General features: G+C 44.2%; 1 protein-coding gene across 1 annotated transcript in view; it reads right to left on the reverse strand.

The window, feature by feature from the left end:
* The window catches only part of mast2 (microtubule associated serine/threonine kinase 2), a 170,308-nt gene that overhangs the window by 61,414 nt on the left and 95,268 nt on the right, over positions 1-13,626 (reverse strand). The window contains 1 exon segment of the mRNA XM_084012386.1: positions 3,722-3,753. Coding sequence (XP_083868512.1) covers positions 3,722-3,753 — 32 coding nt within the window.

Below are 13,626 nucleotides of genomic sequence, written 5' to 3' on the forward strand. Positions count from 1 at the left end.
CTTAATTTGCAGTTTTGTGCTGCAGCTACTGAATGAAAGCATATTATCTGATTCATGTGCACCAGAGGAAGATTAAAGAGAAAGCAAAAATATACAACTACAGAGCATCTGAGCATTAAACAGTGACAGAGTGAACTGGTCCTTGGTTTGACCATCAGAGACAGAAGGCAGACGTTGTTTCAGTGCCACCACTTCCTGATCCGTATCCATGAACAGAGAGTTGAGCAGACGGCAGGACGCCGCCGCTGGCCAACTGTCACTTCCACCGGGTGGACTCGGACTCACAAAGGCTTCGCAGCAGCGGACACGCTGCCTCCAAGCTCGCCGCGGAGCATGGAGATCACACACACTCCCGAACACACACACCGAAACACACCGCCGGACCCCCGTGGCTCCACTCTGATATTAAGAATCTGAGAGAGCAGCCGTATCTTCAAAGAGCTACCAGGAGATGTGGGAGAGATAAAAGCTGGGTTTCTGGAGGCGGATGGACTGCTGCTACAGGCACACATTTATACTTTCAGAGTTTTTTATTATATAAGCACATTAAGATGCTTCAGCGAATTAGGATCCTAAAGGGAATTGGGGAATCAGGATTTCCTCTACAGTCCACCACAGCGAAAGAATGGATCAACAAACACACGGTGATGATTGTGCCTGAACAAAGAGCAGGCCGATTCAAGTTCCTGTCAGTCGTCTGGCCAACACTTTTACACGCATGACTTGGGGATGTAGCGGCCTGGTGGAAATATGGAAACATTAAAGCCTGGATTCAGAGCCCAGTAAGGCCTTCCCTGGAGGTCTCTGTCATGCCAGCACCACCACATGTGACCAGGAACTAAGTCATAGAATTACAGGAAGATCAACAATCTTTCTCTATATTCCTGGTAAAAGCACATCCTCAATGTGATCACATCCAGAACACATGTGTAAGTGTTTCAGTCAGACTGTATAAAAGACAGTCCAGCTCCGGGTTCAGTGATGATCTAGTATGAAAGACAGGGGGGAGGCACAAACTAGTCCATTACTCTTTCATTCATTATACACTAGATTCCATGACCACCAACACCACCCATATCAGCGTATGAGTCCGCCTCCTGACACATCAAGGCTGAAAGCTATTCAATCATTAATCACAGCCAGTGTGAGCCGCCGCCATACAGGAAACATTTCATGTCATACGGCCCGTTTTACATGAACAATGCAGCATTGTGTTAAAGAGACAATGCATTTCCCATTCATGCTTATCCAGCAACGCCCAACACACGTCAGAGTTTAATCCCAAACCTTAAACCTCTGCAGGGAAACAAGCAAGCAATCTTTACTAGAGATCATTTACAGTGAGGAGCTAGCGGCCTAAACACGAATATGCTCCACCGTGGTGAAGTCTGATGGATGTGGCTGTTACTTATTTATGAAACGATCTCTTAAGCAGTGTTTCCCCTACCATTGTACAGGAGACCAAGGAGACCTCCCGCCAGGCCAAATGAAAAACAATAGGCCAAAAAATAAGCCACTTATCAATTCATTCATAAATCAATAATCATTTACATTAGGAGCGCCTCTGTGCAGCGCGACGCGAGTCAACCTGCTTCGTGCCTAGCGATGCGAGTACCGCTGCTGAGAGCGCGGGCATACATTCTGGGATGTTTAAGGTTTGTTAGCTAAACAACTGGCGCCGCCGGAGGCAACTCCAGAAAAAAAGACAGGTGCAGGTGAGACGGAAGAAAGGGGAGCAGATTGCAGTGGAGAGGGGGGCTGGTCGAGGACCGTTGCACGGTTCACACCGAAGCACCGCAAATAGCCACGGAACGGAGCCCGCTTCCTTTCGGCACCCTTGTTAACCAATAGTGTAGTTCAGACCAGACGCGGAGCGCCGCGATCCTACGCGCCGTGTAGCGATCGTTTCGGCGTCTATTTCGGGTGTTTTTTGTGCGCGAGCCGCGAGCGATCGCGTCAATTCTGGCAGAAAGTCACACAAAGAAACACGAGACAATCCGGTCAAATTTCAAAATAAAAGCAATTTTCAAAATAAAATACAGCGATTGAGAAATGCGATCATATTTGTGTATCTAAACAGAGTAGAGAGATGAAAACAAACAAGCTTCTCTCTCTCTCTCTCTTTTTTTTGGTAAGCAATAATGATGAAAATAACACAGACAATAGGCTAGTTTTCCCAGGCATTGTCAAATGTATGTAACTCTGTTATAATAAAATGAATAAAAAACTTGTGGCCAAGTTCCCCTACGACAAGGCCTTGGTGAAGTTCTTCACAAAACCCAGAAAAATCAATTGCAGCAGAGAACGATGCACATTGTGTGGTTGAAATGCCAATGTAGCATGTTCCATTTGTACTGTATGCAATAACTGCACCTTAATAAGTCACTCTCTCCTTGTGATCTTGAATACACTCGGGTTGAACATAAATTTGAATGCAAATATAATAATTGCAGAATTGCAGACTGCTTGCTGTACCACTTAATCCAAATGCACCAATACACCATCCCACGCGTCTCGTCTGTTTAGGGTTTTTTCGGTGCCTGAAAAAAATTCTAGGGGAAACACTGCTTAAGTGCTTAGAAAGGATGAGAAATGTATCATAATAATTACACAATTAACTTTAGCAACCGAACCAAACATGTTAACCAATTCAACAGAATCCAACTGACTGAAAACACACGTTACATAATGTTCATGCTAACTGCATTCTCCAGCATGCTGCTTTAGTTGGGAGTGTTTCCCCAACATAACCGAGAGCAGCCTCTTCCACCACGCTCGTCCATAAACCACCATTATATATATTTATTATGATCTTGAACATTAGGAATCCTAATGTTCCAGGATATTTGACTTGTTCTCTCATCCTCTCTGTGTTTCCAATGACTGGAACATTGGTCAACTGTTCTCCAGGTTTTCCAGGACACGTGGGACCCCTGGCAGCTGTAGACTACGGACCTGCGGCCCGGTTCTCCCCGGTTCTGAACGGACTGACCTGCACCTCATCTGACCCCTGTGGCTGTGCTGTTTTTAAGGTTGCTCATGACAACAGGGGAACTCCACGGTGAGTTATGATGATGGCAATATAATAACAGATCTATTCCACCGCTTCCCCAGAAGCATGACTATAAGTCCAACTTTTGTTTCCAAACATGTAGAACTTTTCCAGCAGGACGATAAATCAGCTGCCTGGCACAAACACACATCCAGATATAAATAGCATCTTTACACAGTGGGATGCTCAGCTGTTCTGGCACACACACACACACACATACCTGGACTCAGTGGCTTTTCAACTTTGCCCTTTAACCCTTTACTGGAAGCTCTCGATATATCTGGATAGGGATTAACAGCTGAGACCAAACGAACACAGACAAACGTGGTTTCCAAGTGATATTTAAAGGACCAGTCAGTGGACAGCAGCAGCCAAACAAACACACACACACACACACACACACACACACACAGACACAGACACAGACACAGACACACACACACACACACACACAGACACACACTAGAATTCAACTCTTTCGCTGCAGAGAACCCAATGGACAAACATAAAATAATAACCACACCCTGTACCATATGATGGTGTATAATGCATCTGTGTATGGTTCATTGCATTCTTAGCTTTCCAAACTTTTCCAGAGCCCCTGGAAAAATCAAACAATAGAGAGACAGGTTGATTGGACAGAGGACAGAGGGGATGATGGGTACTTACAAACTGCCTCTTCTGGGAAGGCTCAGCTCCTTCTGGAAGAGAGGAAGAGGGAGATGTTTCAATTATTTTGTTGATCACAGCCAATAAGTGAAATATATCATCAACAATTAGTTTGGTCATTGTGAAGAACGGGTCGTTACAGGTCAGTACAGCTGTTTGGCCAACAGGCATCACTGGGACATAACGTGTCAAGTGTTTCATCAAGTGCTTAAAGTCAAGCTAAAATGAAAAATGCCCTTTTAACCACTTTAGATCACATCCCGAGTCATATTTAACAAAAGATGCCAAGAAAATGACAAAAAATAGATTTCTTCGAATTTTTATATCAAATCTCAACAAATTTTTCTTCCTGGAAAACAAAATGTGACACGTGCTTACATCAGCCAGTACCAATTTCAACCATTAACATCATGACATCCACCAATCAAGCTGCAACTTCAGCTCCGCTGGCGGAGCTTGTGAGCTAATCTTTTAAAAGATCAAATCAAATCCGCCAGTCCGTCCTGTTTCACCCAGAAACACGTCACGCTACAGAAGCCAGAGACCTGCCTGGAAATCTACTTTAAAGTCTGGTAATGTGCTTAAAAGCTACACAAATAACACACACCCTGCTTTATGACTTTCTTTTACACACAAGTGGCACGATTACACAAACAACACACAACAAATATCTGTTGCAAATAAAATTTTAAAATCTCAGTCTGGATTTCATTAACTTCATAATCTTCACCAATTCTCTCATCTCTTGTTGTGAGAGTTAGCCTGACTCTCGTCTCCACATGTGGAACACAAATACTACATTGCAAGAAGCCACGATGCTTCACAATTGGAAAGAGAAGTGTGGAGACCTTGTTGAGAGTCTTCCCTTTGGATTAGAACATAGATTCAATAAGACGATGTGTCCGTCCATGTATCAAAAGGTGGGTTTCATTAATGAATCAGAGCTGAACTTCCCACAAGTGGCCACAGGGGGGCAGGAGAGTGTCATCATAATCCTCACGAGCTCACAGAGGCGACAACGCTGCTGGTTAATTTATTTAAGAGACAAAGCTTATGTGTGATCCCTGTCAAACATAAGATGTATCCTAATGCTGCTCTTATTCTGACTAAACAGGGTCTGAAAACACAGAACTGACTACTATATTTATAAATGAATAAAATGTATATTAAAACAGCCGACCAACATCACCCATGTTCGGAGAGCAACACCTGGCACATAGCACCAATCACTGTGTGTGTGTGTGTGTGTGTGTGTGTGTGTGGCTGAGGTGCATGGACGTTGAAAGCGTGTGTTGTAGGCTCCTGAAAGAGGTCAACAGCTGGTTTTACTGTGAAAAGCATCGTTAACGCCTTCATCAGCATCCATCAGTGCACAGTGCAGCAATACTTCAGTCAGACTGAGCACTACTCCACACTATTGGTGGTATTGTTATTACTGTGTGTGTGTGTGTGTGTGTGTGTGTGTGTGTGTCATCATGGCTAAATGTGCTCCTGGAGACACTACTGCAGCAGGAAATTCCACAGAGGTGGTTTGGAGTCTGCCAGGTGTTTGCATGTCTGTGGACAGATGTTATCACTGTGAGAGCATCTGAACCGTTACAACACACAGCCAAGAAACTTAAAGCCATGGCTGCAACTAACGCATATTCTCATCATTGATCAATCTTCCTATCATTTTATCTTCTCATAATCAATTCACTGCTTAGTTTAGGATAACAAGGAACGTTTTGAAAAATTCTAAATTCATTCTTCGATAAACTGAAAACAGAAAATGATAAATGTCCGAAACATTTATTAGAAATTAAAAAATAAATAAAATGAAATAAATGAATACATTGTCAAAATAGTACTGTAATGAACTCAACTCAACAGTAACTGAGTTGGAATCTGCAGGAATCCTGCGTTCAGGTGCAATTTCAGTGAACGTAAACACAACTTCATCAGCTGCTAGTTTGTGAACGCAGCACAGGAGGAAGAACAAGCAGCGGCCGAGGACTCACAGAAATGCCAAGGTGTTGTTAAAAATGTGCTGCTGACTGATACGAGGCCCTCCGTGTGCTCACGGAGTCCATCAGAGCACTCAGCAGGGACGATGCAAGGTCCGGCTCCGTTTTTATCCCTCTATCACACTGTGTGTTCCTGCGTGGGCCGGCTGTGTCATCAGTCTCCTCTATCGCCACAGATCTCTGTGTGTGCAGATGAGCTAATGGACATAATGGAGTTCAGTTGCAGCGCGGTGAGTGGGTGAGTGGCTGCAGGGCAGAGGTCTGCAGCGCGTGTGTGCGCCACGATAACATCAATCAAAAGGTTTGCTAGCTTTCATTTGGTCTCCCTAGAACAGAACAGAACCAATTAGCTGGTGCGTGTGTTTGTCTGTCCGTCCGACTAGAACCGCTGATTCTATTAGTCCTGTGAGCAGATGTTTCCCAGAGCCAGAGGGACAGGAGATGGCTCGGGCATCACAGGAGAGCAGCTTTTCTAATCCCCTCTGCTGTTCCCTCCTCTAGGCTGCGTTCACACTGCACGTCTTGATGCTGCCGTGTCCAATTACACTCAACGCCATGACGACTTTGAAACTTTTGGTGAGCCAAAGTTATAAGACCAAAGGAGATAAGACCAAAAGTTCATATTTTAAACTGAATCCAATATATTTTTTTAGTATCAACCCATTTCATCCAATAATATGACGACATCCATCGATCCATCAATTTGCAACTTCGACTCAGCTATAAAAGGTCATGACCTAACCTTTTGAATGATCAAATCAAATTCCTCCCCACGTTATGTCCCGCCTCCTGCAGAAGACAGATACTCAAGAGATAAGAGCAGGAGATGTGGCGACACACACAAAGACACAAAGATTATTGAAAAGGGAAGCCGATGCAGAAGTGCCTTAAACATGCATTCCTCCTAATGGTCAGCAGGGGGCAACAACAAAAATCTAACTGTATAGAAGTCTATGAGAAAATGACCCTGCTTCTCTCTTCATTTATTATCTCAGTAACCATTTTTGGTTGCTTAGAAATATGTAATTCAGCGTTCCACCCTCTCCCATCACTTCTGGTTGCAACAAAACAAAAACTAAAGGCTTCACAAACTCAAGGCTTCCCAATGGCAGTCCACAAACAACTGGAAGACATCACTGCAGCGACTTCATACAGAGTTTATGATTTTGAGGGGATCTTCATGACTGGAATCTGGAACTATAATAGCACAGGTGCTGTATGTGTCTGAGACATTAGGTTTAAAATGAATAATAACTTTAGACTCTTTCCCACCCTCGTCTTCATCCGACTTAACCTTCCCCTCATTACCATCTCCCTCCTACCTCCCCTCCTCTGTTTGACTCTCCTGTCCTCCTGTAGAACTCACAAAGACTTAATAGAACTAGAGATGGGAAAAGAAAACCAGCCGTGCCCACTCAGACCTCTGTAATGTGAAATGATGCTCGTCTGAGAAGCTCGTCTAACAGTTTATTGCATTATGCTGTTTTTTGAGTGTGTGTGTGTGTGTGTGTGTGTTGCAGCTGCTCTATGAGGCCTGAGGGAGGATATTGCTCCAAAGCCACCCTGTAAAAATAACCCAAGAAGGAAAATAGGCTAATGCCCGATAAACACACACACACACACACACACACACACACACACACACACACACACACACACACACACACACACACACCACGCTTGTATTAAACAAACCAAACAAGGCACAAAGAGAGCTGTGATGAAATGATCCGCGGTGACGGCGAGAGCAGAACACAAAGCCGGCAGCAGTCTACCGATGGAATACAGGCATCCATAATGTGCTTTGTGGCTGAGTGAGGGTTGGGAGGGTAATGTGATTACAGCGAGGGAGTGAGAGAGACGAGGGTTAGTGGAGGTAGAGAGATGTAGAATGAGAGGTAAAAGTTGTTGTGCTGTCACAGGCTGGACTGCTGGTGGAGAGTATAGTCCAGTTGTGCAAAGACCTCAAACCCACAAAATAACATGATTTCTCCGACGACATGTAAACAATAGACAGTTTCCGTAACCGGGGGGACAAATCAAGCATTGCTTTGAAACAATTTTCCAGTTCAAATTGATTAGTAGAGATTCCAGAAGCAGCCCGAGGTCAGAGATGTAAATGCAGATGATTGTTCAGTTAAGTGTGTTGGCGGTTAAAGTCGAGCTTGAATGAAAAATGTCCGTTTAACCCTTTTCGATCACACCCCAGCTCATATTCTGCACCTATTTAACAGCATATACTGAAAAAGCTCATATTTAAACTGAATCCACTATCTTTTTTCCACTGGAAAACAAAATACGACGCGTGCTTCCATCAGCTAGTATCAACCCATTTCATCCAATTATATCACGACATCCATCCATCCATCAATTTCTATCTACGACTCAGCTATAAAAGGTCATGACCTAATCTTTTAAACGATCAAATCAAATTCCTCCCCACGTTATGTCCCGCCTCCTATCCTGTTCCACTCAGAGAAACCTCACAATACAGACGACAGATACTCAAGAGATGGCGTTTCAGCTGCACTTACAGAGATGACATGAACGGAGGGGAGAGAGATGGGGACGGCATTGAACCGCCGGTGGTCAGCGCTCGAAGCCCCGCGGCTACCAGTATATTCAAATGTTAGAGAAGCCTGGTGACGGAATTGTTGGCTCGACTCCAGTTTACTGTAGCATGAACTTGTTTCATTTCATACGAACCAGCTCAACCAATGTGTGGAAATTCATCATTTTGACACAAATGAAGACTAGTTATAAGCACTGTAACAATATGTCTGTTTATAGTCAGACTATTAGAGCCACTAGAGTCTATCAGGTCCAGCCAAGGCTGGGAACATGAGGAGGATCTCACCGGAGGGGGGTGGATGTGTTTGTTTACCAGGACGTTTACATGTTTTTCAGGGCGATAAGACGAGTGTCATAGAAAACTAAAACAGCACCAACGTGGTTATATTTCACATTTGAACCTGACCAAAGAGGTGAGCCAAGAAGCATAGCCGAGGCAAAGTGGAACGTAGTGCCTTCTAATTATTCAGTGTTAATGGGCGGTTGTCAAACCAGTCTCACTATGGTCCGCTCAGCTGAGTCCACTGTGATGCTGAGTCGTAAAGTTATACCACTCAGCCCTGGTGCTTGTGGTCTGGTCCGAGTCATGCAAACTACCTGACTGACTGACCGCCATGAATGGCCACTGCAGCTCCAGGCCGATGTGGCTGTCAAGCATTAATCCGTATCCACGGTAACCCCGCATTGCTGTGCCAAGTCTGTGACTGACAGCATGACAAATGAAGCTCGCCCGCTATCAGACACGGTAATCCAGCGCACACACACACGCACGCACACGCACACACACACACGCACACACACACACGCCCCTGGTGGATAGACGTGTGCAGCTGTCAGAAGGGAACAGCCAGCAGCCAGGAGAGCTGACTGTAAGTCGACACACAGGTGGCACTGTGCTTACCAAACACGTCCCTGCATCACACGAGGTCTGAACCCGTCGACCCAGCAGCACTCTGCAGTACGCTCCTTCAGGCCCAACATTATCTACAACACAGTCCAACCCAGAGAACCCACTGAACTCAAATTCATGGAACAAAGACAATCGATCCACTTAATTGGCTCAAACACAGAAGTCTATAAGTGTGTGGTTTCCTCTGAAGTCTCTGGCAGAAACGTTACTTTGAGGTTGACTATTGTTATATTTACATGTTTGAGTTAATTGAACTTCGGCCTGCTTACATACAGGTAACACTACAATCTCCCATTTTGAGTGAATTAGCCGAAACAAAAGCTGGAGAAAAGGCAAAGCTATGACAGCAATTAGTGTTCATTTTACTTTAATATAAATCATTTCATTTGTAAAAATACATTTTGAAATGAAACTAGGAATAGGATTTAACGCTAGATCGGGGGGATGATCACTCATTAACATAAAAAATGCACCGCGTCTCCCAACAAACTACAAACAATCTCAGCAGCATTTACCCAGGAACAGGCCTTTAGGACTTCACAGTGTCATGAGAATAGGAGTGTGTGTAAATGTCTGTGTGTGTGTGTGTGTGTGTGTGTGTGTGTGTGTGTGTGTGTGTGTGTGTGTGTGTGTGTGTGTGTGTATTTGGCTGTTCCACCCCAGGGCCCGATCATAATAACATGTTTTAGTCGAGCTAAAAACATGCAATTAACAGGAAGATGCAGGGGAGCCGAGCTCCACCGGAGACAATTAGAGCAGCAGCAGCCGGCAGCCGTGATTCATTATCAACAGCGTGAATATTGATGAGGAACCAGTGACAACAAAGAGACTCCAGGATGACACGGCGAGTGCATCGACGTAAGAGGCAGGGCAGAAAACACGCTGATGATGAGTGTGTCGCCTCACTTGTTCCAAGAGGACACAGTGATTACTTTGTGACGGGAAAATTCATGTGTTATAAATGTACAATAAATCATCTTAGACCAAAATCATTTAAATGAAATTGCTGCAATTGATTTGATTTGCTCGTCTTGACAGAGCTGCCCTTTGAGGGAATGGAGAGCAGCAACTAACATGAAGGACGCGTTCATATTAGCAGTGTAGCGGCTTCCATTTGAAAATAATCGGTCACAATATTAACACCGACCCACAAAGAGCTGCGGAGACGTCTGCAGCCAGTGGTGAGAGCGGAGCTGATGGCACCAACACGATGAGCGGCTGGATGTTAGCAGCTAGCTGGCTGGCCATTCACCATGTATTCATTACAGTAACATGATCATTAAAGTCAAAACATGTTGGTGTCGCAGCTTCTCAAATGTAAATGTCTCTCACCTTTAATATCGTCTGATGTGCTTTTGTCATATTTGCCGTTTTAATGCCAAAATGGTACATCAGTTAATTTAAAGCAACACTAAAGAGTTTTTAGTGCCTTAAAATAATGTTTCCAAAATAGTTTCAGTGGTTCATCACTTCAAATCCGGGTGAACGGCACTTCAGCATTCACTCTGCAGCCCTCTATCGGCTGCAACCGCACTATGTAAATTTGCCTCTTCGGGTAGCGGTTTTGTAGTTCTAATGAGACTACAAATTTGACCTGCTTTATGGCAAGCGTTACAAAAGCCGGTAGGTGGAGGCTCTGCATGGAGATCAGTGGGAGAACACCCGGCAGGTGCGTGGAAGATACCTTGCAGCTAGGTAGTTTTTAAATTGGCGTCATGGCAGAGCCTGCAAAGAAAAGGAGGAGTATAATGTCGGATGAGGCGAAGGAAAGAAAACGGGAGCTTGACAAAGAAAGAGCTTGAACAAGAGTGAATATCGGACCGGCTCACACTCGTTGGCGAGAGCTGAAGGAGGCTACAAAATGCAAGACGGATGGTGACTTGGCTTTGTTGCTGCTGGACTTGTAAATAATACCGGTAATCATTTTTTTTCCAACAGTGTGCATCTGTGTACAATACATTGTCAATTATTTTATTGGCTCATGTTAGCTAAGGCGTTAGCTATTGTGCTAATATGTAACTATTGCTATGGCTCATGTTAGCTAATCTTAGCTAAGGCGTTAGCTACTCTTTCCACTGGACTCCCTTGTCACTGGACATCGTTTAACTCGTTCATCTTTTCCAGAGCCGGTTCTGCATACAAACAAATAACGTGCGTGCGACGGTAGGCTGCGGTAGGCTAAATTATTTACGACGGCAGTAATGGACAATTCCGCTTCCAACCTGTAGGGGGACCGAAGAGGAAAACGTCTTAAGTGTTGCTTTAAAATGTAATGAAGAAACAGCAAAACAATCAGTTGCGGGTAGGGCAGAAAGATTTAGAAAAAAAATACATAAGACTATTTTGACTGATATTACAATAGCGATATTAGAGAGAATGATCATAATGATCATCGGTTCGGCCTTAACCCTGGAAATGCTCTCAGCAGTGACTCAACAGGGATGTGGATGCTGCCACATGTTGGATTTGGTAGTTAGTCAGTAGTTGGAGCCTGTGCTTACATGGATAAAGGAATCTGCATTCATTACAGTAAGATGCATTAACCTCTCAGTGGGTTGGTCCAGCTAGTTCATCTGGATCGGTGTCATGTCTGGTGATGTGATGAATAATCTAGACGTCAAAGAAAATATGTCGTCACGACTGCAAACAATGACTTGAATGTTGATTTTTTTAAGTTGAAATCAGCTTCTTTGATTAAATATCTCTATGTATCTACTTTATATCTCATATTAAACTGTCCATTAGCTGTAACACGATGGAGAACACCCATAACATCAGCCAGAGAATGGAAGAGTAGGGCTGCAGTGACATACAGCCTTTAACAGCAACATAAAGCTGCTCTAAGTGAATGAGCTAATTGTCTGCTAGCGTTCGGAGGCCAGCGTCCTAATGAAAGCTCTGCTGCTGCTTAACGGCCGCCAGGAGAGACTCCCACCACAGACACAGGCCCACTGGGACCAGTAAGGCCCTAATAGAGGGGTGTCTGTCTTTCACTTTGTGCCTCTGTGTGTGTGTGTGTGTGTGTGTGTGTGTGTGTGTGTGTGTGTGTGTGTGTGTGTGTGTGTGTGTGTCTATTGAGGTGGGGGGGGGGGGGGGGGGGGGGGGGGGAGCACAAGGTTGAGTGTATTTGTGTCCAAGAATAACACACTTTACTATCGAAGAGCATTACAATTCACCTGGGCCACACACTGACACATTAACGCAACTAATCTCCATTACTGGGTAAGAAAAATGTCCACGCGTGTGTGTGTGTGTGTGTGTGTGTGTGTGTGTGTGCATCACCAGGGGGATGGCATCCATTTGGGTTGGCTTTTAATCTTCCAAATGAGCAGACATAACTCTCCCTACACTAATGCCACTAACAGCCAATTATTGTGCGTGTGTGTGCGTGTGTGTGTGGGGGGGGGGGGGGGGGGGGGGGGGGGGATAAGTGCAGCTGTTTCCCATCAGCTTTAAATCCTTTAGGTCACAATATTCATCAACCACACAGAATTAAAGGTATTTTTTTTAACGCTTTTAATCAGCACTTAAGCAAAATCTTAGCCGGCTGCGGCTGAGAGCTAAAGAGCATTGCTTCTGTCTAATAAAAGGAATATATTACCATTTTAAGAAGCATGACGAGCTACATTGTCTTTAGTCAATTCTGACCAGACAGCAACCTCTGGCTCTGAAAAATGAAGCCAATGCTGAAGTGCCTTCAACTGTCATTGTCTCTACTGACCAACACTACTACTACTACTACTACTACTACTACTACTACTACTACAGTACTACTCTGGTTACAAAAAGAAGACAGTGTGCATGAAAGTCTATGATAAAATCACCCTAATTCTCACATTGTAAACAAGAGCTTATGGTCTCAGCACCCACATAAAGGTATGTTTGTGTCTCCAGTGTACGGCTGAAGCCCGTCAGTGTATATTAGCCGGATGTCCCCGATCCATTTTAAGGAGTCCACGAGGACAATGCTTTGTTTATGTCTTTCCGATGTGATCTGCAAATGTGTCAGAAATGGAAATGTTGTGGTGATATGTGGTGAACTGAAAATTCAATCAGACATAATAGTAGTAAATATAGTAAACACGTGTTGAATTGAAGCTTAACATTGTGTGAATGTGGTGCTTTTCTATGGTTTGTATCATCTTAACATGAGCGGTTGAGTTTTTTTGACAGCGGGTTAATAATACATTAGTGAGGTGGGCAATGGGAATGAATAAACAATGATGTGTTAGTGGCAGCTCAATTCAGCTAATATGAATATGTCAGTATATGCAACATTAAAAATATAGAAGGTTTCAGAGCAGCTGTCATCTCCTCCATTCATCTCTCCACCTTTTGTTTCTGGACAGCTGCACTCTTTACTCATCGCATCACTCCACTCCACTTCCTGTCACACTGCAGGACCTCCACATGTGTTG

The sequence above is a fragment of the Eutrigla gurnardus genome (assembly GCF_963514095.1).
Source record: "Eutrigla gurnardus genome assembly, chromosome: 6".
NCBI lineage: Eukaryota > Metazoa > Chordata > Actinopteri > Perciformes > Triglidae > Eutrigla > Eutrigla gurnardus.